We start from the raw sequence: 27430 nt of genomic DNA, 5'->3' as shown, positions 1-27430 counted from the left end.
TCCTGGGCCAAGGGCTACGAGGAACATGTGTGAGGGCACTGCCTTCAGGCCTCCTACTGGGTCCTAGAGAAGGAAAGTGAGGCTGGGCGAGCACTGAGCACAGGAAGGGTGCCATGCCCTGCATGGTGACCAACTCCCGTGGGCCTCAGGTTAGGTCCGTCTGGGTCTGTTTCTTAAAAGGGTGGCCCCAGGCTACCTGCATTACAAGCACCTGGGTACTTCCTAAGACCGAAGTTTCTGGCCGGGCGCGGTGGCTCAAGCCTGTAATCCCAGCACTTTGGGAGGCCGAGACGGGCAGATCACAAGGTCAGGAGATCGAGACCATCCTGGCTAACACGGCGAAACCCCGTCTCTACTAAAAACACAAAAAATCAGCCGGGCGAGGTGGCGGCGCCTGTGGTCCCAGCTACTCGGGAGGCTGAGGCAGGAGAATGGCGGGAACCCGGGAGGCGGAGCTTGCAGTGAGCTGAGATCTGGCCACTGCACTCCAGCCCGGGAGACAGAGCGAGACTCCGTCTCAAAAAAAAAAAAAAAAAGACTGAAGTTTCGTGGGCCCCCTCGCCTCCCCAAATCTGAGTCTTTGGGGGTAGATCCCAGGAATCTGCATTTTAAGCCAGCTGACTAAACAACTGATGAGCCCGGGGGGTTGGAGGGCCTACGTGGGGACACGGGCACAGGTAGGGACTTCTTGCCAAGAAGGTGAGGGCCACCAGATCCCTGGATCCTCTTGCTGGGGTGGCAGGAGAGTGGGGAGGAATGTTGAGAATGTTGAGAATGTTAAAACACTGAATACAGGCCAGTCCGGTGGCTCACGCCTGTAACCCCAGCACTTTGGGAGGCCGAGGCAGGCGGATCATGAGGTCAGGAGATCGAGACCATCCTGGCTAACACGGTGAAACCCCCTCTCTATTAAAAACACAAAAAATTAGCCGGGCGCGGTGGCGGGCGCCTGTAGTCCCAGCTACTCCAGAGGCTGAGGCAGGAGAATGGCGTGAACCTGGGAGGCGGAGCTTGCAGTGAGCCGAGATCACACCACTGCACTCCAGCCTGGGTGACAGAGCAAGACTCCGTCTCAAAAAAAAAAAAAAAAAAAACACTGAATACAACAGCTACTACCAATTTGGGCTTACTTAAACCCAGCCCATGCTAAACATTACACACACACTCCTCTGATCCTAAAAGCTCTGTGAGGCTGGGTCTATTCCTGTTTTATGGATGTGGAAATCAATAATCAGAGAATAATGTGTCCAGATTAGGAACTGTGACAACCCTGAGATCTGCGGCTAAGTATATTGCTAGGGTCCTGCAGTAACCCCTGGGCTAGTCGGCCACTGCAGGCTCCTGCAATGAGCTAGGCATGTCTAGTGGAGGCTTCCCATGTGTTAGAAATTAGTCTAAGTGCTTTGCATAACAACCTCGTGGAGCAGGTGTCATTATTATCCACCTTTTACAAATAAGTACACTGAGGCCTGACAGCTCAGACTGGTAACATCCAAGTTTCATCTTGAGCGACCCATCTCTTATGTAATGATGAGGTGTGTCTGGTGGGGGAGTGGGGAGCGGGCATCAGAGACAGACTGAATCCCAGTTCCAGCTACATGTCTATTTTTTATTCAATATATTAAATATATTAATCAGAAAAGTCACATACTATAAATCCAGGAAAATACACAAATATAAATGTCAGAATCTGTCATTTGTCTTCTTCCTAGAGTGACAGTTTATGTACATGTGGAAGGAGGGTAGGAAGAGAGAGCCAGCAAGAGGCTGGAAAGGCTGCCCAGGTGGGTGGGGCCCATCCCTTCCTCCCAACCCCACTCCCACCTCAAGCTCTTTCTTCCTGTATTTACAGCAGCACTGGGCTTATTTACAGCACGGCGCTATGTGTTAAAAACGGTTTATCTTACAAAAAACATAAAGGCCAGGGCCAGGCTGGGGGAATAAGACAAATCATGGGGTCACCCCCATGAATGCATCCCCTCCCCAAGGGCTTGAGCTCCCTGCCAACCTCCTGGAGCAGGTGAGAAGGTGGAGTCATTCTGCAGCGCAGGCCCAGGCTTGGGGGTGCTCTGGGGGTCCGTGGACTAAAGGCACGTGGGGTGGCATATGAGAGTGCACATGTGCACACGTGTTCCCAGGCGGGGGTCAGAAGGGCAGCGTGTCCATGAAGATCTTGTCGATGATGGGTGGAGGGGGCACCAAGTCCTCCAACTTGAGGTAGAATATACGCTGCAGGCCCTGGGTGCACAGGGTCCGGAGCTCGGGCAGTTTGCCCAACAGACGTGACAGGCAGCTGGCCGGCTGGGGCTCACCCGCCACAGCTGCCACGTGCTCCTTCAAGCAGCTGGCGATGCGGTTCTGCAGCTCCTCCACCCGCCGCGGCTCCTGCAGCCCATGCCGGTCTGCGGGGAGTGTACAGGATTAGCCGCACATCTGACAACCAGGCCCCCAAAGCCCCAGCCTCCCCAGGCCCCTAAAACTGCTGCCCCGACCACCCCTCAGGCTCTGCTGGCACTTCACAAAAGCGCGTTCACATGTTGGCCATTAGTAAGCATCATCACAAGTCTGAGAGGCAGTAACCCTCATTATCCTCATACTCCAAGTGAGAACCCAAGGCCCAGGAGGCTAATGACTTGCCCAGGGTCACAAATGGGAAATAAAATCCTAACCGAGGTTTTCCGGCTAGATCATTGGGTTTTTAAAATCTAGACTGTTCTGAGAAACTCAGCCTCAGAACTCAACACCCCTCAGCCCAGAGTACCTCTGATTGTGTTCTATATAGTGGGGTCCCCTGTGCAATTTAAGTGAAAAAAGGAACGAGGGTAGATTCTTTCCTTTAAAAAACAGAGATTTGAAAACCTCTGCATTCGGCCGGGCGCGGTGGCTCAAGCCTGTAATCCCAGCACTTTGGGAGGCCGAGACGGGCGGATCACGAGGTCAGGAGATCGAGACCATCCTGGCTAATATGGTGAAACCCCGTCTCTACTAAAAATACAAAAAACTAGCCGGGCGAGGTGGTGGGCGCCTGTAGTCCCAGCTACTCGGGAGGCTGAGGCAGGAGAATGGCGTAAACCCGGGAGGCGGAGCTTGCAGTGAGCTGAGATCCAGCCACTGCACTCCAGCCTGGGCGACAAAGCGAGACTCCGTCTCAAAAAAAAAAAAAAAAAAAAAAAAAAAAAAACCTCTGCATTCAACACCAGATTCCATCCTGCAGAACTACATTTACATAAAGTCCAAAACAGGCACAGCCAATCTGATCTGCACTGTCAGAAGTCACAGTGAAGGGCTGGGCGTGGTGGCTTATGCCTGTAATCCCAGCACTTTAGGAGGCTGAGGCAGGAGAATAACTTGAGCCCAGGAGTTTGAGACCAACCTGGGCAACATAGTGAGGTACCATCTTATTTTTTAAAATTTTTAAATAAAAAGTAGTGGTTACCCTTGGGGAAGGCAAATGACTGGAAGGGGCATAATAATGGGTTCTGGGGGGCAGTTATGTGCTCTTTCTTGACCAAGGCGCTGGTTGGGTAAGTGTGGTTTATAAAAATTTACCATTTGTGTACTTTTCTATATGCAGCAAAATTGACAGGAAGGTTTTCAAAACAAGCCAATACCCTTGGCCGGGCGTGGTGGCTTACAACTGTAATCCCAGCACCTTGGGAGGCAGAGGTGGGAGGATCATGAGGTCAGGAGATCAAGACCATCCTGGCCAATATGGTGAAACCCCATCTCTACTAAAAATACAAAAAACTAGCCGGGCGAGGTGGCGGGCACCTGTAGTCTCAGCTACTCGGGAGGCTGAGGCAGGAGAATGGTGTGAACCTGGGAGGCGGAGCTTGCAGTGAGCCGAGATCACGCCACTGCACTCCAGCCTGGGCGACAGAGTGAGACTCCATCTCAAAGCAACAACAACAACAAAAAAAACAAGCCAATACCCTAGGCCACATACATGACACCTGCAGTCTAGATCCTGGCAGTCTGGGACCAAAGGCTGTCTTGGGCTTTAGAGCTGGATGCAGCTGAGCCCATCTCCAATTCCTATGGTCCCTACTTTACTGTTGGTATGAGCCCGGGGCAGTGCAGGGGCCCAGAAAGTGCTAGATCCCAGCTCACCAAACTCCCTGGGACAGTGCCCTCCTGAGAACCAGTCAACTCCCTGACACCCACTCCCTTGGACCTGGTGTGGTGCTGGTCACTCACCGGTGATGAGGACAAGAGCAGAGAGGCAGGCGAAGGCAGGGACATCGACAACCAAGCTGTGCAGGGACCTTGAGAAGGCCAGGATGCTGTCAATCCAGTCGCCGAAGCCACGGGCACACTGCAGCCGGTGTAGCACCAGGCCTGAGCAGAAGATGAGCTTGCCCTCTCCTGGCTTAGACCTGGCAGGCAGATGGGCACGAAGAGCGATCAGGGTGGTTCACAGGCAGGTGTATCAGGCAAAGGGGCTGGGCAGACAGTCGGCAGCTCTCACCTGTATGCCAGGCGGAGGATGAAGAGCTCCAGGAAGGCTGACTCCAGCAACAGGTCCTGGTCAGCTGGTGACAGCTCAGCAAAGCCAGGGATCTTCTCCGCCCACTTGCGGATGACCTCCAGAGAACCGGAGAGCAGGTCGTAGAACTGCTGTACATCCCCAGCATCTTCCTTCCCAAAGCGGGGCAGCACCAGCTCCTGAAACTAGGAGGATGGTCCAGTGGGGTCAGCACCCCAGGCAGGGTCCTGCACCCACTGCCACACACGGCTGTGTCAGACACTTGGATGCCAGATCCTGGGGGTGGGAGTGGATGTGAGATCCTGCCCAGGCTCTCGCTTGCCAAGTCTCACATATTAACCCAGGGCTGCAGCTGCCAACAGGACACATTTTTCTAATTGGCCACCTGCCTGAGGGGTTGCATTTTCCCATCTGGTCAGCCCAGAGGGGGCTCCTCTCTTTGATCTATCAAACCGGAGGGGGTAGCTTTTCTTTCTTTCTTTTTTAAACTTCCTTTCTCATTCTATCCTTCTGGAGGGGACAGCTCTCCTAACATGCACAAAGGCACTGCATGTGCTCATAGCCCTCCCCGAGGCAGGCACGGGGTGGGACCTCACCTTGGAGTAGTCCAGTTTGGCAGTGCTGGGCCCTGAGTCCAGGTGTGCACGGACCAGGGAAGTGAGGAGATTGGCAGGGGAGGCATCTGGAGGCTGCTTGGGTTTTGAAGGTAGCCGGCCCCGCCGCCCCTTCAGGCTGTCTGTTCGGACAACTGCAAAGGAACGGGTAGGGGTGAGGAAGGAAGGGATCTGAGGAAGGGCCTCTCAGCCCAAGCCGCGCACACCACTGCTGAGATGCGCCCCACCGAGTCCCTAGGACCCAAAGCCCCTGAGATCCAAGGTACCCTACAGGGACCTCCCCCTGCCACCACCCTCACAATCCAGGCAGGTGTAGGCTGCCTCCCTCCAAGGCCTGGGGTTCAGAGATGGGGTGGAAATAAGACGTGCCCTCCCCTGGGTCATCCAGGGCAGAAGCCTGGGGAGCCTGCTGGTCCCACTCCAATCAAGCCTACCCTTGCCCCGCTGGGCTGCACCCCAGCCACATACCTTCCTTCACCATGCCCACCGCCAGGCACTTCTGGAAGCGGCAGAACTGGCAGCGGTTTCGCCGCCTCTTGTCCACAGGGCAGTCCTTGTTAGCCAGGCAGATGTACTTGGCGTTTTTCTGCACTGTGCGCTGGGTGGGGGGGCAACACGGAACAGGCTGTCAAGAGTGTGGGGTGGGGAGGGGGGAGCCTAGGGGAGAGGACCGTCCAGATCCTGCTGCCATTGCAGACAAAAGCACTCTCTGTTCACAGCTATTTTTCTAACATTTGGGTGGCAAGGGAGGGAGAGCTAGGGGGTTGGGGGGGAGAGAAAAGTCCTGAAGACATTGGGGGAGGTTTCTCCCTCTGAGGAAGACCCCAGGACACAATATCGGGGACCAGGGTCTCTCTGGCAGTCCAGACACCTGTATTTTTTCATGGGCTCTTGTCCGCCTGCCCTCTCCCTAGGGCAGATAGGAGAGGGCCAAAGGGCTGGGGGCGGGGATGGGAAGTTAAGCAGGCACCATCGCTGGGACAAACACACAGCCTGTTCCCAAGTCCACCCCTAGTCCTCAGGAACCAAACCCTCCGCCGGGATCCTTTCATCTCACGCCAGGAACATGAGAGCGTGAGGGCACCCCTTCCCACTAGAACCTTGAGTTGGGGGAGGACAGGCAGAGAAAAACCAGAGGCTGGCCAGGCACCCCTGCAGCCCATATCTGCCCATATCTCACCCCTCCCTCCAGCTCTGTGCAATCCCATGGGCCCCTGAGTGTCCTGTCGAATGAAAGCTTCCAGCCCTGGCATCTATGGGTCTCCAGGAAGGCGGCCCACCTGGCAGGGCTGACCCCATCCTGCAGGACAGAACTTAGCTGGGAGGAGAATCCAGGGGGTGACCACAGGTCCCAATGGGATGAGAGGCCAGCCTCTCTTCATTTCCAACAAAAAGCCCCACCCGGGGCCGCGCAGTACCTTGAAGAAGCCCTTGCAGCCCTCGCAGGTGCGGACACCATAATGCTGGCATGACGCGTTGTCCCCACACACAGCACAGCGGCCTTCAGTTCCACCTGGGGCCCCGCTCCGGGTCTTGGTTGAGGTCACGGGTGCATCCAGTATCCCCGAGCCCTCAAGGTGTGGAGAAGTGGGTGCCAAACCTGGGAAGGCTGTTGGCATGGAATAGCTCTCTCCCTCCCCCAGCTGGTGGGTGGCCTGTGAGGGGAACAACTTCAGGGGGCTCTGGGCCAGGCTGGGGCTGGGACCGGTGGGAGGACTGAAGGAAAAGAAGGCTGGAGGCTGTGGGGGCCCAGACGCTTTGGGCAGCTGCTCTGTCCATGCCCGCAGGCCTTCGTAAGTCTGGCTGGGCGAGAAGTGGCCGAATGAGCCATCCCAGGGAGAGAGCTGGGGCGGCTGGAAGCTGGGCGTGGACGGTGATGGGGCCGAGCAGGGGCTGCCATAGTAGTCAGAGCCACTGGAGGACAGGGCCTCATCCACTGGGCCGCTCAGGGGGCCGGGGTAGCAGCCGTACACCTGGAAGTCCTCGAATTTGAAGGAGGCAGAGGCAGGGGAGGTGGCTGAGGACGAGGATGTGGAGGAGGCTGAGGAGGAGGCTGAGGAGCATGGCTGGACTGTTCCCGGCAGCTGGTAGAGGAAGGTGTCAAACTCTCCTGTGTAGCCGTCCATGAAGGTGCTGAAGCTGGGCAGGGCAGTGGGGGCAGCGGGGGCCGCCTCAGGGCTGGCCAGGTCCATGGTAGGCTTGATGAACTCAGGGGTCAGGGGGTCGCTTGCCAGGTGGTCACGGGGTCCTGGACTCGGTGCTGGTGTCCCATATTGGGCTTGGATACAGGGCATCTCTGGAGAGAGAGGAGACCCCAGGGAGGGAAAGGAGAGTCAGTGAGAGAAGCCTATAGCCTGGTCTCAAAGTATTTGGGCCCCAGAGCAGCAAGGTGGCAGGAATCCCAGCCTAAAGATGGGACAGAGGCATCAAGACCAGAGCACCCAGGAATCCTGACCCCTGGCCTGAGTACCGTCTCGACTTAGATGCCACAAAGCCCCTGGGCAGCGGCCCAGCATGAGTGGGCTCCGTCAGAAGGCCAGCCACACCCTAGTCAGCCTGGGAACCCTAGGGGAGGCATCCAGCCAGCATTTCTCTGCTGGAACAGGGGGAAGCTGTGTTCCTCTAGCCCCCTGACCCTCCCGCCCCCCCGCCCGGGGAAGGCGTGGTGGGGGCTGGGAAAAGGGTGAGTGGGAGAGGCAGCTCAGCAAAGCCTCAGCCCAGCTCCCAGCAGCAGCTCCCTGGGTTGTTTCGCCAACCAGGCACTTCCTGGGAATACTCCCAGGCACATCCCAGCCTCTGCAAAGCCCCTTTTCTCCTCCCCTCGCAGTGCCTAGGAAGAAAGACATCGTGGAAATGGAAGAGGAGCTGGGAGTGAAAGCCCAGCTGCCTAAGAAGGGAAGCCACTCTGCACTGCCCAAGATGCTCCAGAAGCAAAGAGGAAGGCAGCATAGGCCTCCTCATCGGTAACCTGGCTCCAGACCTTTAAAGGCCATTTGCTGGGGACAGGGGAAGGGGGAGGAAGGAGACCACAGCCCCCTGGACTCCCAGGAGAATGGACAACAGTACCTTAAAAGAATGTTCTGCTGCCCTCAGTTATTTTAATAAGAGAACTGTGAGAGTCCAGCAGAAGACTTAAGGTGGCTATGCAGGAAGGAGAAGCCTGCTGGTGGGTGGGTGGAAGACATTCTGCCCCTCCACTAAATCGGGGTCTGTGCCCTGAAGAATCCAGGGGCTCAGGCGAAGGGGGTTACACACCCCCTGTCCCAAGGAGCCTGAAGAGAGCCTGAACAGAGATAGCATCATTCAGGTAGATCCTCACATTCACAGAATGGTCAAAAAATAATGCAAAGGAGGCTCCAGGACAGTCTCCCTCCCAACCTCCATGTCTGGGGTCTGCATAACTCTGGCCTCACCAGTCAAGGAGGGAAGCTGGAGAAGAAATCAAGCAGGAACAGAGAGTACCATAATCAAGGGGTGCAGGGATGGGGGTAAAGCCTGTCACCACCTCCTGGCCAAGAACCCAGGAAGTCCTCTCTGGTTCTAGCCTTTCTTCTAACTCCACGGGCCCTGAACAGGGCACCTCCACCCCTAGCCTGACATTCACATAACCAATCAAGACAACAGAGACCCTCGTAGCTCGGGCCCCATCCACCCAGTGGCACCAGTCCACAGGCATGCAGCACCCTGCAAGAGGTGAGGGTGGCCACATCTGCCTGCACTAGGACAGCCTGGGCAGGGATGGGCTGGGGGTGAAGGAGAAAAGACAGCAGTTGGGCAGAACTGGGCGTTCGTTCCTGCCTTATTCAAATCCTGTTTCTCCACCTGGACGTCCCACATCCGGATCAACCCCCATCAATCCCTCCCCCTTCATGCAGGTTCTTAACAACACAAGATACGACCTACATCTAGCCTCATGGGAAGGGGGAGCAGTCCCACAGGAGGAGGAAGAGGCGGGGTTGAAGGAGGGAGTGGGGAGAATCCGGCTTCAGGCAGGTCCTGGCAACAATGTGGCTTGCACCTGTTCTGCTGAACAAGCCTCAGGCTGCACCCTACCTATAAGATCCAACAGGGACTACTGAGGGAGGGGGCATAGCGATGATCCGCATCTGGAGCTGGAATGGTTGGGAGGTATCCTCTAGGCAGCACCGCCCCAAGACTCCACCAACACTGGCAACTTCTATCCAGGATCCCCAAGGACAAGGGTTTCCACCTCTGTCTGTCTCTTACACACACACACACACACACACACACACACACACACACACACACACACACACACACACACACACACACACACACACACACACACACACACACACACACACACACACACACGATCCAAGCCCCAGCGAAGGGTTTCCACCTCTGTCTGTCTCTTACACACACACACACACACACACACACGATACACACACACACACACACACGATCCACCCCCCAGCGAAGGGTTTCCACACTGTCTCTTACACACACACACACACACACACACACACACACACACACACACGATCCAAGCCCCAGCGAAGGGTTTCCACCTCTGTCTGTCTCTTACACACACACACACACACACACACACACACACGATCCAAGCCCCAGCGAAATCAATCCTCCCTGTGCTTCCAGAGACCCTGCCCCTGATCCCAAGAAGTCTCCTTTATTCAATACAGAGCAAGCAGCCCTCCACAGCTCAGTCACCAAGCCAGTCACTTCCTTCAGTGATCCGGAGGCTTCCTAACGCACCTCAGACAGAAAGTTCAGGGTGGGGAACCCCTGCCAACTCAGCCACAGCTGAAAACAACTGGGGCACTGGGAGGGGGCTGACAGGCTGGGAGGAAGAAGAGCCTTTTGGAAACCCAATCCCAGTTGGAGTCGTATGGATCCCCAGCAGCACCAAAGCTCTGTGTACCTGTTCCCCCACGGTGTTGTGATCCCCATCCACACCCACCCAAGTTCAGAGCACCGTGCGCCCAGTTGGGCACCCTAGGAGACTGAACTAAGGCCAGCCGCCTGCTGGACAAGTCCCTACTCCCGGCGCCAACCCCAACTCCCTGTGGCTTCCACCTTGCAGGTAGTCAACCTCCCCTACCTCCTACTCCGCACCCCGTAGTTTCCAGTTTGACCTGGGTTCTTATCCCGTTGCACTAGAGCTGCACACTACACCCGCCCTCCTGCATGCTGGCCCTACAACATCCTTTCTGCCCGCGTGTACACCCATCTCCCTCATGCACCACCCCTAAAAACAGATGCACATTCCCCGAAGGGAACCTACCCGGCCGGCTCCCGCTGCCCCTGCCCGGACCGGCGCCCCGAGTCGCAGCCTGGTCCCTGGTCCCGTGTGCGCTCCCGAAGTTCTTCTGTGCACTCCCCCAACTTTCGCAGCCTCAGCCACTGGGACTCCCCGGGCGAGCCCGACCCTCCTCTTAAGCGCTCCGTGACGCACGGGGAGGGGCGGGGGCGCCACTGACGCAGGCCGCCCGGCGAGCTTTGGCCATACAAGGGCGCGGGGGGCGGTGCGGTTCCGGCGGGAGGCGGCCAGGGGGAGGCGCGGCCCGGGGAGCCCGAGGGGGCGGGGCGAGGAGGGGGGGCCTGGAATGTCTGCGCGCGTGACGCACGCGGGGTTCCATTGACGCAGGGAGCGCGGATTGTTTGATCTATAAATAGGCTCCTCGCGCCCGCCGCGCCCGCTAAAAATAGCAACTCCTAGGCCCACTAGGCTCCCCGCACCGGACCCGGGTCCCAGCTGGGGGCCCCCAGGTCCAAAATAACCAGCGGGAGGGCCAGCGCCCGAGAAGGGGCGCTGTAGAGACGCGGCCGTGGGGCTTCCCCGGACGAGGATCTCCTCACCCTCCAGCTGCTCCTGGGAGCCAACCGCGCCCGGTCCCTCTGGCTCCCTCCGAGCCCAGCCCCGCCTTTGCACCTTTCTGGAGCCCTAGGGTGTCGCTGCTGCCGCTGCTGGTCAGGACAGGCCGTGGGCTGGGACAGGCAACTTGGACACACCCTGGGGAGTCTGCGCCCTCACCTCAGCCCTAGGCGCAGCTAGTGCACAGGACGCGGCTTCCCCAGCAGGATCTCAGGCTGAGAGGCTGCCCCTGAGACGTCAGAGCCCCCTCCTAGTCCCCCCAGGCAGTCTCCCTACACAGGACCTTCCGGAGGGCACTGGTTGGCCAGGCCCAAGCTCGGGCCAACAGCTCCGGCTCCACTCCACAAGCTGAACTTGGTTTCGCACCGTGCCTTCCCCAGCCCCTTACAGGGGGAGTGCACCCTACTTGGGAAATTACCGAATTTCAGAACCGGGTGGAGCCTGAGAAATCTTTTCAAACTTGTGCGAACTCTTCCCCATTTTATAAATAAACAGGCTCAGAGAAATAATGGCACTTGCTGAAGGTCACACAGCCAAGTGGTGGCACACGGGTGGAACCCAGGGCCACAGACTGCATCTCTAGGGATCTCTCCACGCCTCTTATCAATCCCCCTCCCCCTGTCCACATCAGAGAGCACCGGCAGCTCTGACCAGTCATCACCTGCCCGGTGGAGTGCGGAACAGCCCGCCAGGGCCCTGCTGGGCACAGACCAGGCTTCAGTCACCTGGAGCTTTCCCTGGTTTGGCCGTCACCCGTCCACCCTGATCTCTCCTGAGCCTGGGGAGCCCTCATGGCAAGGTAAGAGAGGGAAGGGAATAAAAAAAAAAAAAAACCCACAAGGAAAAGAGAGCCCTGCCACCCCACTGCGACCCCCAACCATTCCCCTTCTTCCCATGTAAGTCAATATCCATGAGTTTCTGCTTCCACTGAGCCTGCACCCACCCACCCTGTTCTCACCTCATCTGGTCACCCCATAGGACTTCCTCTGCCCCGGAGGCTCTGCCTGCTCCTGATTTCCGCCCTCAACCCCCATCACAGGTTTCCCACACCCTCGTCTCCAGCCCCCGCTTCTGCCCACTCAAAGGTCCCACAAGCACCTCAAAATTAAGCTGTTCCAGACAGAGCCTGTCATTTCTGCACCCCCTGCCTGCCACCTAATCTCTGCTCCTGATGCCCCATTTGCAACTCTTCATTGTTTCCTGAAATTCTTTTTTGGAACATCTCTTGGGTCCTTTCCTCTCCCCATTTTTGTTTTGTTGTTTTTGAGATAAGGTCTTGTTCTGTCGCCCAGCCTGGAGTGCAGTGGCACGATTATGGCTTACTGCAGCCTCGACCTCCCAGGCTCAAGCCTCTTGCCTTGGCTTCCCAAAGTGCTGGGATTACAGGCATAAGCCACTGCACTCAGCCTCTCCCACTTTCCTACTGCCAGCCACAGCCCATGCCTCACTGGTCCCACAGACCAACTGCCTGCGCGCAGTGACCACTCCTTGCCCACACCCATGAAGACTATCCAGTAGCCTGCCTATCTTCTCTTTCTAAAGCCTCACTGTCCACCACAGATGGAGCAGTCTTCATACAGTTGACCCTTGAACAACACGTTTGAGGTAGGTCCACTTATATGGGGATTTGGGGATTTTTTCAATCCAACATGGATCCAAAAACCCACATATACAGAGGGCCGACTTTTAGTATCTGCAGGTTCCACAGGGCCAACAGTGGGACTTGAGTATTCACAGTACAAGTTGGGGTCCTGGAGCCAACTCCCTTCATATACTGAGGGGTGACTGTAATGCTGATGGCCAGTGATCTGGTCAGAACCTGCCAGAACCCTCCATCCCAGCATACAGTCTCAACGTGAATGTGTCTGCAGAGAGCTCTGGGTTGCCCCAAACCATCTTCCTTCAAGGCCACTGGTTGAGCGTGAAGTGTGGGCAGGATGCTGCCAATTGGACCCATCCAGGATCCCTACCTCATTTCAGCCCAAGTTTTGCTTTTCTTTCTCTTAGGCTTTTCCATAAGATTTTGCTTGGATTTTACGGAATCCTTTTGTGGAAAATGACTCCACAGCTTTAAAAAAAAAAAAAAAAAAAAAGGTTTAAAACCACGTATAGAATTCAAGTCCTCCCATTTTGCAGATTAGGAGACAAGGGTTCCAAGAGGAGCTGCACCTTGCTCAGGAGCACACAGCGTCTTGCTGGGTGGAACCGATCCCAGCTGTGTCACAGGCTGGCTTCCTCACCTAGCACCTGCTTTGCCCCAGGATGTCTCCCTCCACCCCAGCAGGGCCTTCCCTAGAAAATAAAACTAACTTTTTTTTTTGAGACAGAGTCTCGCTCTGTCGCCCAGGTTGGAGTGCAGTGGCACAATCTCAGTTCACTGCAAGCTCTGCCTCCCGGGTTCACACCATTCTCCTGCCTCAGCCTCCCAAGTAGCTAGGACTACAGGTGCCCGCCACCATGCCGGCTAATTTTTTTGTATTTTTAGTAGAGATGGGGTTTCACTGTGTTAGCCAGGATGGTCTTGATCTGACCTCGTGATCCGCCTGCCTCGGCCTCACAAAGTGCTGGGATTACAGGCATGAGCCACTGCGCCTGGCCAAAATAAAACCAATTTTAATAGGTAGCAAAAGATAATCAGTCAAGCCAATGTTCTTTCTGCTAACCAGCAAGAACAGGTGTGTTGTCTATGGCTTGACCAGTCTGTGCTCAATCTCCACCCTTGCTAGCTCTTGTTTTGTTTTGTTTTGTTTTTTTGAGATGGAGTCTCCCTCTGCTGCCCAAGCTGGAGTGCAGTGGCGCAATCTCGGCTCACTGCAAGCTCCGCCTCCCGGGTTCCTGCCATTCTCCTGCCTCAGCCTCCCGAGTAGCTAGGACTACAGGTGCCCGCCCCCGACCAAGCCCAGCTAATTTTTTGTAGTTTTAATAGAGACGGTGTTTCACTGTGTTAACCAGGATGGTCTCAATCTCCTGACCTCGTGATCCGCCTGCCTCAGCCTCCCAAAGTGCTGGGATTACAGGCGTGAGCCACCACCCCCCACCCAGCCTTGCTAGCTCTTTGAGAGTTGAACCAGCCTCAAGCTCAGGCACCCTCCTCTCCTCCTAACAACTTGGCATTTGTAAAAAGTGGCACAGACCATCCTGTGAGGTAGGCCCACCCATAAGCCTAAGGAAAACTGAGTGTGGTGAGGAGCTGTCCAGGTCCCTGGTCTGAATCTCAGCATCTAGCCTCCAGATCTGGGCCTGCAGCCCAGGCCCCACCTCTCCAAGCCGCTGCAGGTCATGAAGGCTGCAGTCCTGCTGCCCCAAAGCCTGGAGGAGGATAAGAAACTACAGCTGCCACCTGGCCATGCTTGCAGGGGTGGGGAATGGTGGGGGTGCTCAACACACCACATTCTGAAAATAAGTAAATAAGGAGAAAAAGGCAAAGTCCCTCTGTGGAAACACAGCTGGGGCCACCGATGCAGGTTCCCGTGTGGAGCACCTAGCCTAAGATAAAGGTGAGAGAGGTGAAAGGGGCTTGGGGATCCCAGGCCTTGTGGGCCCTCCAGGGAGGATGGCCTGGGCCTCTGAGAGAGTGGAGTCCAGCTAGTGGAACTTTGGAGAAAGGCACAATTGATGTGGACTTTGGGAGGCCTAAAGCAAATGCTGGTCCCAGACTGGCCAGAGACTCCCAGCAGACACCCCCCCAAGTCAACCTTCAAGAACAAGGTCAGAGTGAACAGCTAATTGTCAGGGAGATGGGGTAGGAGGGAACAGGTAATAATGAGAGAGGTATCCAAAACTAGAGACAGGGACCTGAAGGTAAGGCAAGGCCATGACAACACAGAAGGGTAGGTAGAGAAGATGTCATGCTGGAAACAAGAGACAGCCCCACCCAGTAGTCAGGCCCCCGCACCACAGCCCAGCCTATCCATCTGCCCTCATCACCCCAGTTCCCCACCGACCCCATATAAGGACCTTGAGCTAAACCTTCCCATCACCCACTTTGCACATAGTTTGACCCACTGGGCACACTGTTTCCCTTCCTCCTTTCTATTATAATCCTGCTGATCCTCCAAGACCTCAGCTTAGAGTCTGGACCAGCCCAACTCTTTTTTTTTTTTCCTAAGTCACTATATCCAACTAACTCATTTATAATAAGCTCCTTCTCACTGGGAGTGGGTCAGACCTTGGCCAGGGCACTTCACATGGATTCTTCCATTTAACCCTCTCCCCAACCCTTCCAGGTTTGGAATTACAATCTGCATTGTGTAAAGACAAAAACAGAGGCTCAGGGGCAGGATTGAAACTCAGGGACCCTAACTCCCAGTTTTGTGCAGGACCCATTGGCCCTAGACTCTAACCTCCAGAGGCTGTGGCTTCTGGCCCCATGGGCCTTGAGTCTTGTAAGTGAACCACAAAACCAGGTACACACACAACCTATAAACTGAAAATGGAGGTGCCTACAATGGGGGCCTTTGTGGAAATGGACACATTCTAGTTCCCCATCTGGACGATAATCACCCAAGCATGTTCACTCTGGAAAAGTCATCAAATTGTACTTCTTTTTTTTTTTTTTTTGAGACAGAGTCTTGCTCTGTCACCCAGGCTGGAGTGCAATGGCACAATCTCAGCTCACTCCAACCTCTGCCTCCTGCGTTCAAGCAATTCTCTGCCTCAGCCTCCCGAGTAGCTGGGATTACAGGTGCCCGCCAACACGCCCAGCTAATTTTTGTATTTTTAGTAGAGACGGGGTTTCACCATGTTGGCCGGGCTGGTCTTGAACTCCTGACCTCGTGATTTACCTGCCTTGGCCTCCCAAAGTGCTGGGATTACGAGCCACCACGCCTGGCCAACCTATACTCTTAAGACTGTACTGACGGCTGGGCGCGGTGGCTCAAGCCTGTAATCCCAGCACTTTGGGAGGCCAAGGCGGGTGGATCACGAGGTCAGGAGATCGAGACCATCCTGGCTTACATGGTGAAACCCCGTCTCTACTAAAAATACAAAAAACTAGCCGGGCGTGGTGGCGGGCGCCTGTAGTCCCAGCTACTCGGAGGCTGAGGCGGGAGAATGGCGTGAACCTGGGAGGCGGAGTTTGCAGTGAGCCGAGATCGTGCCACTGCAGTCCAGCCTGGGCGACACAGTGAGATTCTGTCTCAAAAAAAAAAAAAAAAAAAAAAAAAAAAAAAAAAAAAGACTGTACTCCAGGCACTGTGGCTCATGCCTGAAATCCCAGCACTTTGGGAGGCCGAGGCTAGAGGACTGCTTGAGCCCAGAGTTTGAAACCAGCCTGAGCAACACAGTGAGACCCGTTCCTTACAATAAAATTTTAAAAATTAGCCAGGATGTGGTGGTGCACACTTGTAGTCCCAGCTACTTGGGAGACTGAGGTGGGAAGATTGCTTGAGCCCAGGAGTCTGAGGCTGCAATGAGCCATAATCATGCCATTATACTCCAGTCTGGGCAACAGAGTGAGACCTTGTCTCAAAAAAAAAAAAAAAAAAAAAAATTGTACACCTATGATGTGTGCACTTTCCTGTATTATTTATATTCCCCCCAAAGTTTTTTGTTTGTTTTTGAGATGGTGTCTGTCGCCCAGGCTGGAGTGCAGTGGTGTGATCTCGGCTCACTGCAAGCTCCACCTCCCGGGTTCACGCCATTCTCCTGCCTCAGTCTCCCGAGTAGCTGGGACTACATGTGCCTGCCGCCACGCCCAGTTAATTTTTTGCATTTTTTGTAGAGATGGGGTTTCACGGTGTTAGCCAGGATGGTCTCGATCTCCTGACCTTGTGATCTGCCCGCCTTGGCCTCCCAAAGTGCTGGGATTACAGGCGTGAGCCACCGCGCCCTGCCCAAATTTTATTTTTAAATAGCCACGCCTGAATGAGAGAGACATATTTCTTCATATGGATCCAGATGCAGATGGAATTTATTGAGAACAATTCTTTCAAGTGTGTGCTTCTGAAACCACAGTGGCTGTTTCTTATTATGTATTATTTCTATCAATAGATAGAGTACAAGTACGGTTAGCAGGGAATGCAGCATCTCATAGTAGAAAGGGGTCCTCCTGCTGACAACACAGTTTATTTTCTGAGCAGTTCACCAGGCCCTTACCCCTTCTAGTCAAATTTTATGGGGCCCAGGGATTTATCATGTACTTAGACCCATCTCTCACCCACCAGATGTGAACACCATGAGGACAAGGGCACTGTCTGCTACCCCATGCTGGGAAGATCCTTTATACATCCTCAGTGGTAAGTAGCCCAGGGCAGGCCCCAGATGAGCAGCCAATGTCCATCACCATTCCCCAGCCCAGAGGGTGGGGGTAGAGATGGGTAAACAGGAGATGAAGGAAGTGGAATTACACAGCCCTTTTCCCACGCTACCCCTCCACCTTGGGCTGGGCCCCGCCCCTACTAAGTAGAGGTCAGGAACTTGCCCTACTTTCACTGAGACTGTCCCCACCCATGGGCCTCCACACCCTTCCCCTGGGGTGGGCAAAAGGAGTGAGCTTCGCCTTCTCCAGCTCAGAAGTGGCCCTGGGAGCTTCCCCTCGGCCCCAGGGTCTATTGCCAGCCCTGACCTGGCCACTTCCTCTTCCTGCTCTGGCAGTGGGCAGGGGGATTTGCACTGTGGGCAGGGAAGCACTGCCTACTGCCCCGGGGGCTTCCCATGGGCAGCTCTGGGAACCAGGGGGGAAGGGTAAGGCCCAGACCCCTGGCTCTGCTCTCCTGGCCCTTGCCCAAGCCCTACCATGAGAACATGTATCATTATCTCCCCAAAACCAGCCTCCCAGGGACCCAGGCAGGCCTGCACCCCTCCCCTCAGCTCTCAGCAGGGGCCAAAGATGGAAGAGCTTTCAGAGGCATCTTTGTCCAGGAGCTAGCAAGCCTGATGTGTGACCTGAGGCCAGTCCCTTGTCCTCTCCAAGACTGCTTCCTCATCTGCCTAATGCAGACATCACCAGTCCCAGTGCTGGTAGAATTCAGTTCACAATGGAGGGAGAGGTTCAACATCCAAATGTAGCACTGCCTGGGGCCTGGGCTCCCCCACTGTCGTGGGAAACTTGTAATGGCAAGTGAGGGTGGAAGTCGGGAGGCAGGCAGTACCTCCAAGTCACAGGGAAGTGCTACAGGGGGGTGGGTTCCAGGACCCCGACATATACCAAAATCCACGCATACTCAAGTTCCGCACTCGGCCCTGTGGAACTCGTGTCTGCAGTGGGACAACCACAGCGGCCTGCAGCAGAATCCTGGGACTGGCAGGGGCAGGAGACAGCAAGGTCCTCAGCTGGACGGGGGAGCCAGCAGCCCTCCTGCTCCAGGAACTACAAACAGTAACCCCATCTCTACTTCTCCCATTCCTGGGCTGAGTGAGAGGAAATGAGAGTGTGCCCAGCGATGTGGCTCTACCCGGCACTGGGAGAATTCCAGACTCTGTATGCAGCAAGTGGTCAATTAATACTCTGGAGAGAGCCAGTTAATTAAGGAGGTCAGGGTATGGCCACAGAGGCTATCTTCAGTCCAGTGATTTCTCTACCCCTTCCTCCCTCCCTCTCAGGCCAGAAGAAATTAACATACAGCACAAAAGAATTAAGATCAGGCTTCAGGAACAACAGCCAGACGGGGCTGGAAAACACTGACAAGATCACGGAGTTCCTTTGGGAAAGGTTGGCCCACGCCTTGAACCTCCCTCGGTTTCCCCCTCAGTCTGTTCAGCTCCTGGCCAGCTCTCTTCTCCTCTCACCTTGGAGGGTCTCCCACCACCTTGCAGAACATCAACACCCACCAAATTCCCTTGCCTCTGTCCAAGGTCTCCACCCAGCCCATGCGGGCAAAATTTCAAATTCCAAAATAAAAACCCTCTGATAACGAGTCCCAGCCGGAAAGACTGATGCACTTTCCTATTGTTAAAGTATTTTTAGTCACAGGCTCTGGATTCGTTTAGAGACTCACGTTCAGAAAGGGGAAAAATTTTTTTTGAGAACTGGGAAGGAGAGCACAGGAGCCTCCCACGTAAGGAGCTGCTGCCTGTTCCATGCTGGGCCAGAGTCCCTGGCCCAGGTCCCGGAGCATGTTTGTGGCGAGCTGGTTGGCAGACTTGCCAGACCTCTCTCCAGCTCTGCTTCTCAGGCACCCAAAGCAGCTGGGAGGCCCGGCAAGGGCCCGGCAAGGGGGACAGGCCAGGGGCTGAGGGCTCAGCAGGGCACCAAGCCCCTGGCCCAGCCACTCAGTCCCAACTAGTGGGGGCTCAGGGGCCCCCACTCAGAAGCCAATCCTGAGATACCCCAATGGACACCAAACTTGCCGCAGTGACCAGTGCCTCATCCAGATGGGGCAGACAGGAGAGGAAGACGGACCCTGTGGGGAAGCTCTGAGGAAGGAGCTAGACCGCATCACCTGTCTCTGTCCACCTCTCCCAGTTCTCAGTCACAGCGTTCACAAGTCCAACTATCGTCATCCAGCTGTGGTCAAGCTGCACACTCATGCCTCCAACTGTTGGCCACCCTTGCTTCCTCCCCGCAGCCCAAGGCCAAAGGGTTTGGCATGACAGTCGCAATGGGAAAAAATCCAAACAGCCCAGCTCCCATTCCTCAATGTCCCCGTCCCAAGACTCACCAGCTTCCTCCTCACGATCTGCTTTGACCCTGGACAAAGGTCCTGGACAACCGCACGAAGGGAGAATCCCAAGATTGGTTGGGGGCTCTTTCTGGCAGCCTCAGGAAGCCCTGTGGGGAGAGACGTGCTGCCCAGCCAGCCTATCCTCGCAGCCGAGGCCGGGCAGCAGCTGAGCAGGCTCTGGATGTGGTGCTGCCTCCAAGCCGGCGTGTCCTCCTCTGTTTATATAGCAGAAACCAGAGCCGGCCTCTGGGGATGGGGGGAGCCACTTTGGGCCCTCTTGGCTGGGCCTGACTTTGGCCCAGGTCAGCAAGAGCCCAAAATAGTCAGCTGACGGGAGCCCCGGCATGAGCGTGACCCTGGGCCCGTGCCCGGGCCTGGCAGACAGGTGCCCACGTCACAAGACCAGCAGCTCTAGCACTCATGGGGCCCCGGTTGGCAGCCCCTCAGGGTGGCCTTGGCAGTGTATCTGGCATGGGAGTTCCACCCACTCACCACCATCACCCAGACGACGAGGTAAATACAAGGAATTCTGCCCACCAAGGCTGCTGTGTACCCAGAGGGAGAGCTGGGTGCTTAGGAAGCTGGGTCTGGACTGGGGGTGGATGTGGGGGCCAAGTTGAGGGAGGGACACCTGGCCACTGCTGTCATCTACATTCACGTGCCTCCCAAGTCCAGATCTCCAGCTGACCAGAGAACACCTGCCTCTTACAGTAATTCCTCTCCCTGTCTTCGGCCCGAGGTTGGTGGTACAGCGCCTGCTGCCATTGGGAGGCCAGGCGCACACCCAGCCCCACCCCTAGAACAGGAGGCCCTGCTTCCCAGGGCTTCCCCCTTCCCTCCAGGCTGGGACCAGACATCCCATCCTCCCCACCCCAGCCACCTCTCCAAGGCTCTCTGCACCCTGAACGCTGACCCCCTGTGAGGCAACAGTGTTTGGGAAGCTGAGGGAGATATTGAGCCAGCGCCTGCTTCATCCGGGATCTCTCAAGGCCTGGGAGGGCTGCTGCTCAGAGATGGCCCTCTTCCAGGGAAGGAGGAAGGGAATCTCATGGCCCCTGTCTGTCTGGGGTGTAAGGCAGAGCCCCAGCTCCTTTAAGCACAGAACCAGGACTACAGTGCCCTTGGCCCCATCTCATGTCCCCAGGAAAGGCCTGCTGGAAATCCCATTCCCGTCGTCCACCTCTCAGTCCCAGATCAGTGTGGGCCTTCTCTGGAAGCACCCTCAGTCAAGGAAGTTATGTCCTCCACCATCAGACCAGGTGCCAGTGCTTGCCAGCTACCCAGGAGGCATGGTTCTGGGCTTGGCTCTACACATCCTTACTGCAGGACCCCTGGAAAAGTCATTTCTCCCTTCTGTACCTCAGTCTCCTCTTCTGTACCTCAGTCTCCTCTTCTGTAAGTGGAGGAGATGTGCTAGATCTCATCTAGCACAGGGCTGTCCTGTGGAAGGACAGGAAGTGGAAGGGCTGTCCCTGCCTTCCCATTCACAGAGGCCACCCCCTACACCACAGACTCCATAGGCCCTCAGGCCTGCCACAGTAAGGAGGGGCAGGCACCGTGCTTTCCATGAGGGAGTGGAGGTCCCGGCCTTCCCTTCATGCACTCACCTGGAGAAGTGTCTACACCCGGGAGACAGGCCAGTTCCCCACTGCCACATCTGCTCCATGATGCTCCCAGCCCAGTCCCCAGATACCCTATTCCACCCTATCTGCTTCCTGGAACCAGGCACATGCTGCCTTGGGAGCAGCTGTCATCCCCTATTCCTACCAGCCCATGTCACCTGGGCCCAGAGCCCTCCAGCCTATCCTGCCAAGAAAATAAGGCTTCCCCAGTCCCCACACCCACATTACCCCCACCTCTGAAGAAATCAGATCCCCCACACTGAACAGCACCTCGGCTGCCACCTCCGCGGGGTTTCCCCTCCATCCCCCTAACCACATCCGCTTTGGGCAGCTCCACCCCCACCTCTGCCCCCCAACCCCACCTGCTGGAGGGGTGTACAAAGGACAATAACAGAACACTTACCACTCTGGATGGACCAACAGGCCTTGGCCAACCACATTATCCTGTCAGCCGTCAGGGCCCAGGAGAAGGCACCAGGCTGCCTGGGAGGGGCAGGGCCTGGCCTCTGTCCATGGTGGAGGCCTACAGAGGGAGAGTCGATGTGAGTGAAGAGAAACCAGCCAGCAAGCACATTCCCTGGAGATAGCATGGCCAGGACACACAGGAATGGGAGCAGTGGCAGGATCCAGGCCGCAAGAGGGGGACAAGCCATCCCAAGGACCTCCCTGGGTTAGGCATCAGAGCCTGGGGGCCCAAGCCCCAGGCAATCTGCTTCCAGGGGTGTAGGGTGTGGCCAGGAGCTGCTGACAGCATCTGGGGCATTTCAGAGCCATATAAACACTTCAGCATCTAGTCCCTCCACCTCATACCCTTCTCTGACGTGCACAAAAGGGCATGTTGCAGGCACAGGAAGGGAGCTATTGTGAGGATAGAGCGGAATACCCCTCTCTCCTTAAGAGGCTCTAGTTTGGCCCCTAAAGCCTCAGAGGCCCCCAAAAGGCAAGGGTTCCACTCACAGTAGAGTGGATGTGGGATCCCAGACTGTCTGGGTTCAAATCCTAGTTCCACTGCTTATCACCTTGGGCAAATTACATAATCTTTGTACCTCATGCTCCTCATCTGTAAAAATGATGACATCTCTAAAATTAACAATCACAGGGTTATCAGCAGGCTTTTAAAACAGTTTTTTTTTTTTTTTTTTTTTTGAGACGGAGTCTCGCTTTGTCGCCCAGGCTGGAGTGCAGTGGCACCATCTTGGCTCACTGCAAGCTCCGCCTCCCGGGTTCACACCATTCTCCTGCCTCAGCCTCCGAGTAGCTGGGACTACAGGCGCCCGCCACCTCGCCCGGCTAATTTTTTGTATTTTTAGTAGAGATGGGGTTTCACCGTATTAGCCAGGATGGTCTCAATCTCCTGACCTCGTGATCCGCCCACCTCGGCCTCCCAAAGTGCTGGGATTACAGGCGTGAGCCACTGCGCCCGGCTAAAAAAAGTTAATGTGTAAAAGACTTAGGACAGTGCTAGATACACATATCTGCTACATGTCATTATTAGGAGAAGTTCAATGAGGACACACACATAAAAGCTAGCCACAGACCCTGGTTCCTAGTCCAAGGCACCCTGGGCACCTGGCCTCTCCTTCCAGGGTGGAAGCCAACTATGTGCCTCACCCCACACCCCAGCCTCTTCAGCTCTCCCCTAACCCCGTTCAGCTAGGGTACCTTGACCCACATCTCTCCTTCTCTTCCTCCACCCACTCCAGTGCTCTCTCCTCTCGACTACGCTCCAGAGTGAGGGCAGGACCAGGCCTTCACTGGCTATTGGACTGCCCTTAAGACCGAGATGAGGTCTGGGAAAAGAGAAGATGATGAGAGCTAGGAGGGACAAAGAGGAGGAGGACCCCAGAGGGTGGGCAATGGGCTTCCTCGTCCTCCTGACCTCTGCCCAAGGTCTACAGGCCAAGGGGAGGACCTCTGGCCCACAGTACCCAGGCTCTCCCCTTACGACATTACCAGCACCCCTCCCTCCCGATCCTGTGGGTATGATGGGGAGCAGGAAAAGGACACAGGAGAGAAGGAGGGAAGGGAGGGCAGACTGGAACATCTGGAGCACCTTTAACCCTAAACAGAAAGCAAGACGAGGCTTCCAATCTGCCCCAGCCCATGGACTACACCTGCTTTCCAGGATGACAGTGTCATCCTCCCATCCCCTGCAAACTGGTCTATAATTTCCCCCAGCCTTGTCTTTTCTCCCTACCAGCCCACTGCTGAGAAGGAAGGGTAGGGAGGGCCAAATACCACCTACCATAATCAGGCCCAACCTGAGCACCCAGCTCTTCCCCATCTGGTTCTCAGAACAGGGGCCAGAGTCTGGCACCTGGTGGTGCCCACAAATGATTTTAGCATCTTCAAGCAGGTATCTGTTTCCCTGCCTGCTCCAGATCAAAATGCCCCCCTCAATAGTCGCACCACAAGAATTTACTGAGGACCCCCTGGAAGCTAGGCAGCGTGCCCCGAACCACAGGAGAGCCAAGAATGAGCACACCAAGATCCCAGAGCCCCAGGATCTGATAGGGATGAACCAAGGTCAAGGACAATCTGCACTGGGCAGAGGGCAAACCAAAGGCTGAGTGGGCTTGGCGGAGAAAGTGACCCCCAAAATGGGGTGGACCATCAGGCCAGATTTCAGTCCCCAGTTCCTGCTCCCCACCAACCTCATTTCCCAGCCACTCGCTGTGGTCCCGTCACATGGGCCTTCTCTCCCCACTCAGGGCCTCTGCATCCACCGTTCCCTCTGCCCAGAACTGGCTCTTCCTGATCAACCAGGTTTCCATTCCCATGTCACCTCCCTGAACAGCTTGTACCCCCACCCCACCACACTAGCCTGATTTTTATTCATCAGAGGTCTAATGTTCACATCTGTTCACTGGTTTATTACCTGTCTACCCAACCAGAATGTAAGGATGCTGTCCATCAGAATCACTGGAGAATCTGCAGTCTCTAAACTCTGCTCAGCACTGGCAGGTGCTCAGTAAGCGTGCGTGGAAAGGTGGGGGGTGCACATGCCTGCATTGGAGCTGTGCTGGGAGGAAGGTCAGCTAGGTGGGGACAGCATTCCAGCTCAAGAGCTGTCCCTTCCATTTGGGGGCAGATCCAAGAGCCAGAGCGTTCTTCCTTATGTTGAATCACATCCCTGACTCTAAAAGTCCCTGGATCCCTGCTCTGTCCCCTGCACTGGCCCACAGGAAGCCTCATTCTAGTCCTTCCTAGCAAGTATTTTAGTCTTTTCTTAACTAAACTGCTCCTTGCAACAGGACACCACTGACAGGCCCTCTGCCTGACAGGCCCTGGTGGCCTCCTGAGTACAAGCTCTACATTGGCCAATATCCCTACCCAGAAATGGGAATATTACTACTATTAGCAATAACAACAGCCGCTAATATTTGTTAAACAACATGTGCCAGATACATTAAGCACTTTACATGCATTTTCTCATTTCAGCCTCACAATGCTATGAAGAAGGGATTATTATTATAAACATTTTACCAATGAGGAAACTAAGGCCCAGAAAGAAATGTTAAGCAACTTGCCGAAGGTCACACAGCTAGGAATTGGCAAAACTGAGATTAGAACCCAGGGAGCCTAACCAAGGAGTCCAGAATCAGGCATTCTTGCTCCCCCTACCGCCCACTTGGACCTGTGTAGTGGATGGAGGCTTCACACTGCACAGAGCAGTCCCACAGCCTCCATCCAGGGAACAGCTCAGAAGCTAAGGGCCTGGGTTCCTGGGCCTTTGAGCCATGCACAGGGCCTGAACTCCTCAGCTGACTTTCTTAAGTCCAGCAGAGGCCTCAGCACAGGCCTCGTCAGTCACATTCACATTGTTAATCTCAGCCCATCCTTCTGCCCAGTTGCCTTCAATTAGAATCTTGATTTTATACTGTGCACTTGTCATTCCTCACAGCTCTGCATGACTACAAGGAGTCAGCTGACTTCCTTTTTAAGTCTTCATCCAAGTCACCGATCTTAAACGTTCACTTGGAGTAGGTCTAGGAGCAAGTCTTGTAGCCCCACCACTAGGGCTCCAGGCCAGGCTGACAACAGCCCCCAAATCCATCAGCACCCACTGGGCATAACTGTTGTGAAACCGACCTCTGCTCAGCCTGCGTTTTCCCAATGTGCCGCTAATACTAGCCCCACATCCAAATTAACAATTCACTGTAAACCACCTCTGTAGCATTTCCCCTATCCACCAGGTCATCTATCAAAAACGAAGGCATAAAAACGATATGAGCCTGCCAGGCGCGGTGGCTCACGCCTGTAATCTCAGCACTTTGGGAGGCCGAGGCGGGCGGATCACAAGGTCAGCAGTTCGAGACCAGTCTAGCCAATATGGTGAAACCCTGTCTCTACTAAAAATACAAAAATTAGCCAGGCGTGGTGGCGGGCGCCTGTAGTCCCAGCTACTGGGGAGGCTGAGGCAGGAGACTCACTTGAACCCGGGAGATGGAGGTTGCAGTGAGCCGAGATCACGCCACTGCACTCCAGACTGGGCAACAGAGCGAGACTTCATTTCAAAAAAAAAAAAGGTGGGGGGTAGGTTGTGGAGGGGAATGAGCCAAGTCAGGGAACTGTGTCCTGTCCTCAACACAGACCACCATGGTAAGGAGGTCTGGAAATACCGCGCCCCCACCCCTCCCAATACAAGGAGGGAAGATGTTGCGGCAAAAAAACAAAACAACAACCAAAAAAACACGCCTGGGAGACACAAGCCCCAAGTCCTAATCCCCAGCTCCGCCTGATTCCACGAGACCCCTAGCTTTGGTTTCTTGACTCAGTCCCGTGAAGGGGTTGCATCGCGCAGCATCCGTCCCTCCCGGCTGGGTCTCCTGGTAGACTCCTGGAAGCTCCCGCGCTCCTGGAACCGGTTCCCGCAGCCGGCGGGGAAATGGAAGGAATTTCTCTGGCCTGGCCACCTCCAGCGCCCCTCGTGGGCCAAACCCCACCCTTGGCGGGCTGGGGAGAGAAAGCCTTGGCCGTCGCCCTTAGGGACTGACTCTGAGCCAGCAAGTTCCGCTGGGAATCCAGTCCCTCCCCCGACTCCCCAGTTTCCAAGCGGGACTCCGGCGTGGCCCTGAGCCCGCCCCAAGGCATCCACCAAAGACCCGAGATTGCCCAGCCTTTCTGGGGCCCACCTCCCGCCACACCGGCGGCCCCTCACCTGGCCCCGCGGGCTCCTCTAGCCTCTCCACTCCTGCTTTCCGGGGTCGCGCACCAGCAGGCCCTGAGCTGCTCTGCGCCGCAGGGGCGCCCATGCCTGGAGGCCGGGGGTCGCGGGCGCCGCGCTGGGACCCCGCCAGTTCCGCCGCCGCCGCCGCAGCCTCGCGCTCTTGCAGCCGCGCCGCCGCCGCTCGGCGCCCCCCGCCCCAGGAAGCCCCCCGCCCGCAGTTCCGGCCTCGCCGCGCCCCCCCCCCCCGCGCCCGCGGCCGCCCGCGCGCTGTCCCAGCCCCGGCGCGCCTCCCCCGGCGGGCGGGGCGGGGACCGTGACGCGTGCCCATTGACGTCTCCGGAATCCCGGCGGCGGCGGCCGACGCAGCCTCATCAATGGGGCTAAAAATAGCTGCGCCCGGAATAGCCGCGAGCGCCCCGCCCCGCGGCTCCCCCTACTCCGCACACCCGGTTACATAACCAGCGGCCAGAGCCGGGGAGCTGGTTCTCAGGTGAGGGTGCCGAGGCCTCGCTCACACCTCCCGAGGCGGCGCACCTGGGACTAGGTTATAAATAAACTTACCCGGGGCTTCCCCAGGAAGAGGTGGAAAGAGAGAGGCCCAGAGAGACTCGGTGGCGGCCGAAAGTCACACAGCGATTCGGCTACTGGCGAAGGCAGGGCCTGGCCTTTTGAGTCTGCGGGCGCCCTGCCTGCATCGCTTGGCATTCATGCCATCCCAAGGGCAAGGAACCCAGGTAGTAGAGTACCCAGCTTCCACACGAGAAGGCAGCTTACAGAAAAATAGGACTTACTCCTGAAGAGGGCACTGCCCGAGGTGGTGGTGCAGGCCCCGGCAAAGCCCAGATGATGGATTCACTGACCTGGCTGCTCCCATACCGCTGTGTGACCTAGGGCAGTCACTTGACCTCTCTGAGCCTCAGCTTCATCATCTCTAAAACAAAGATGATATGATCAGATTATCCACCCTATCTGGCTGTCAGGATGATAACAGCTGTGGAGGTGCCTTGTACACAGTAGACCCTGAGGGTTAGTTCTCCCTGCTCTCCCCAATCCACAGGAGTGTTTAATGCACTCA

General features: G+C 56.0%; 1 protein-coding gene and 1 long non-coding RNA gene across 6 annotated transcripts; one reads left to right on the top strand and one right to left on the bottom strand.

Annotated features, from left to right (window-relative positions):
• Positions 1-1588: 1588 nt before the first annotated feature.
• Positions 1589-26602, bottom strand: NR4A1 (nuclear receptor subfamily 4 group A member 1). 5 transcript variants are annotated; one of them, XM_050748717.1, is made up of 8 exons: positions 26347-26602; positions 21589-21708; positions 6519-7396; positions 5569-5698; positions 5083-5234; positions 4469-4671; positions 4198-4376; positions 1589-2402 (listed from the first exon to the last, which is right to left on the bottom strand). In XM_050748717.1, the coding sequence occupies exons 1-8, from the start codon at positions 26438-26440 to the stop codon at positions 2146-2148; spliced, it is 2013 nt and encodes a 670-aa protein (XP_050604674.1). In that variant the 5' UTR covers positions 26441-26602; the 3' UTR covers positions 1589-2145. The 5 variants fall into 5 exon arrangements, with proteins under 5 accessions (XP_050604674.1, XP_050604676.1, XP_050604675.1 ...); XM_050748719.1 differs by lacking the exon at positions 26347-26602 and adding an exon at positions 19561-19670 and having other exon boundaries at positions 21589-21637; XM_050748718.1 differs by lacking the exons at positions 21589-21708; positions 26347-26602 and adding an exon at positions 19561-20391.
• Positions 11357-18578, top strand: LOC126931071 (uncharacterized). The gene is made up of 3 exons (XR_007717770.1): positions 11357-11759; positions 17125-17196; positions 18503-18578. It is a non-coding gene; the product is annotated as an uncharacterized LOC126931071 (long non-coding RNA).
• Positions 26603-27430: the final 828 nt, after the last annotated feature.

This window comes from Macaca thibetana, chromosome 11 (assembly GCF_024542745.1).
Source record: "Macaca thibetana thibetana isolate TM-01 chromosome 11, ASM2454274v1, whole genome shotgun sequence".
Classification (NCBI taxonomy): domain Eukaryota; kingdom Metazoa; phylum Chordata; class Mammalia; order Primates; family Cercopithecidae; genus Macaca; species Macaca thibetana.
This window is presented reverse-complemented; position numbering and strand designations above follow the sequence as displayed.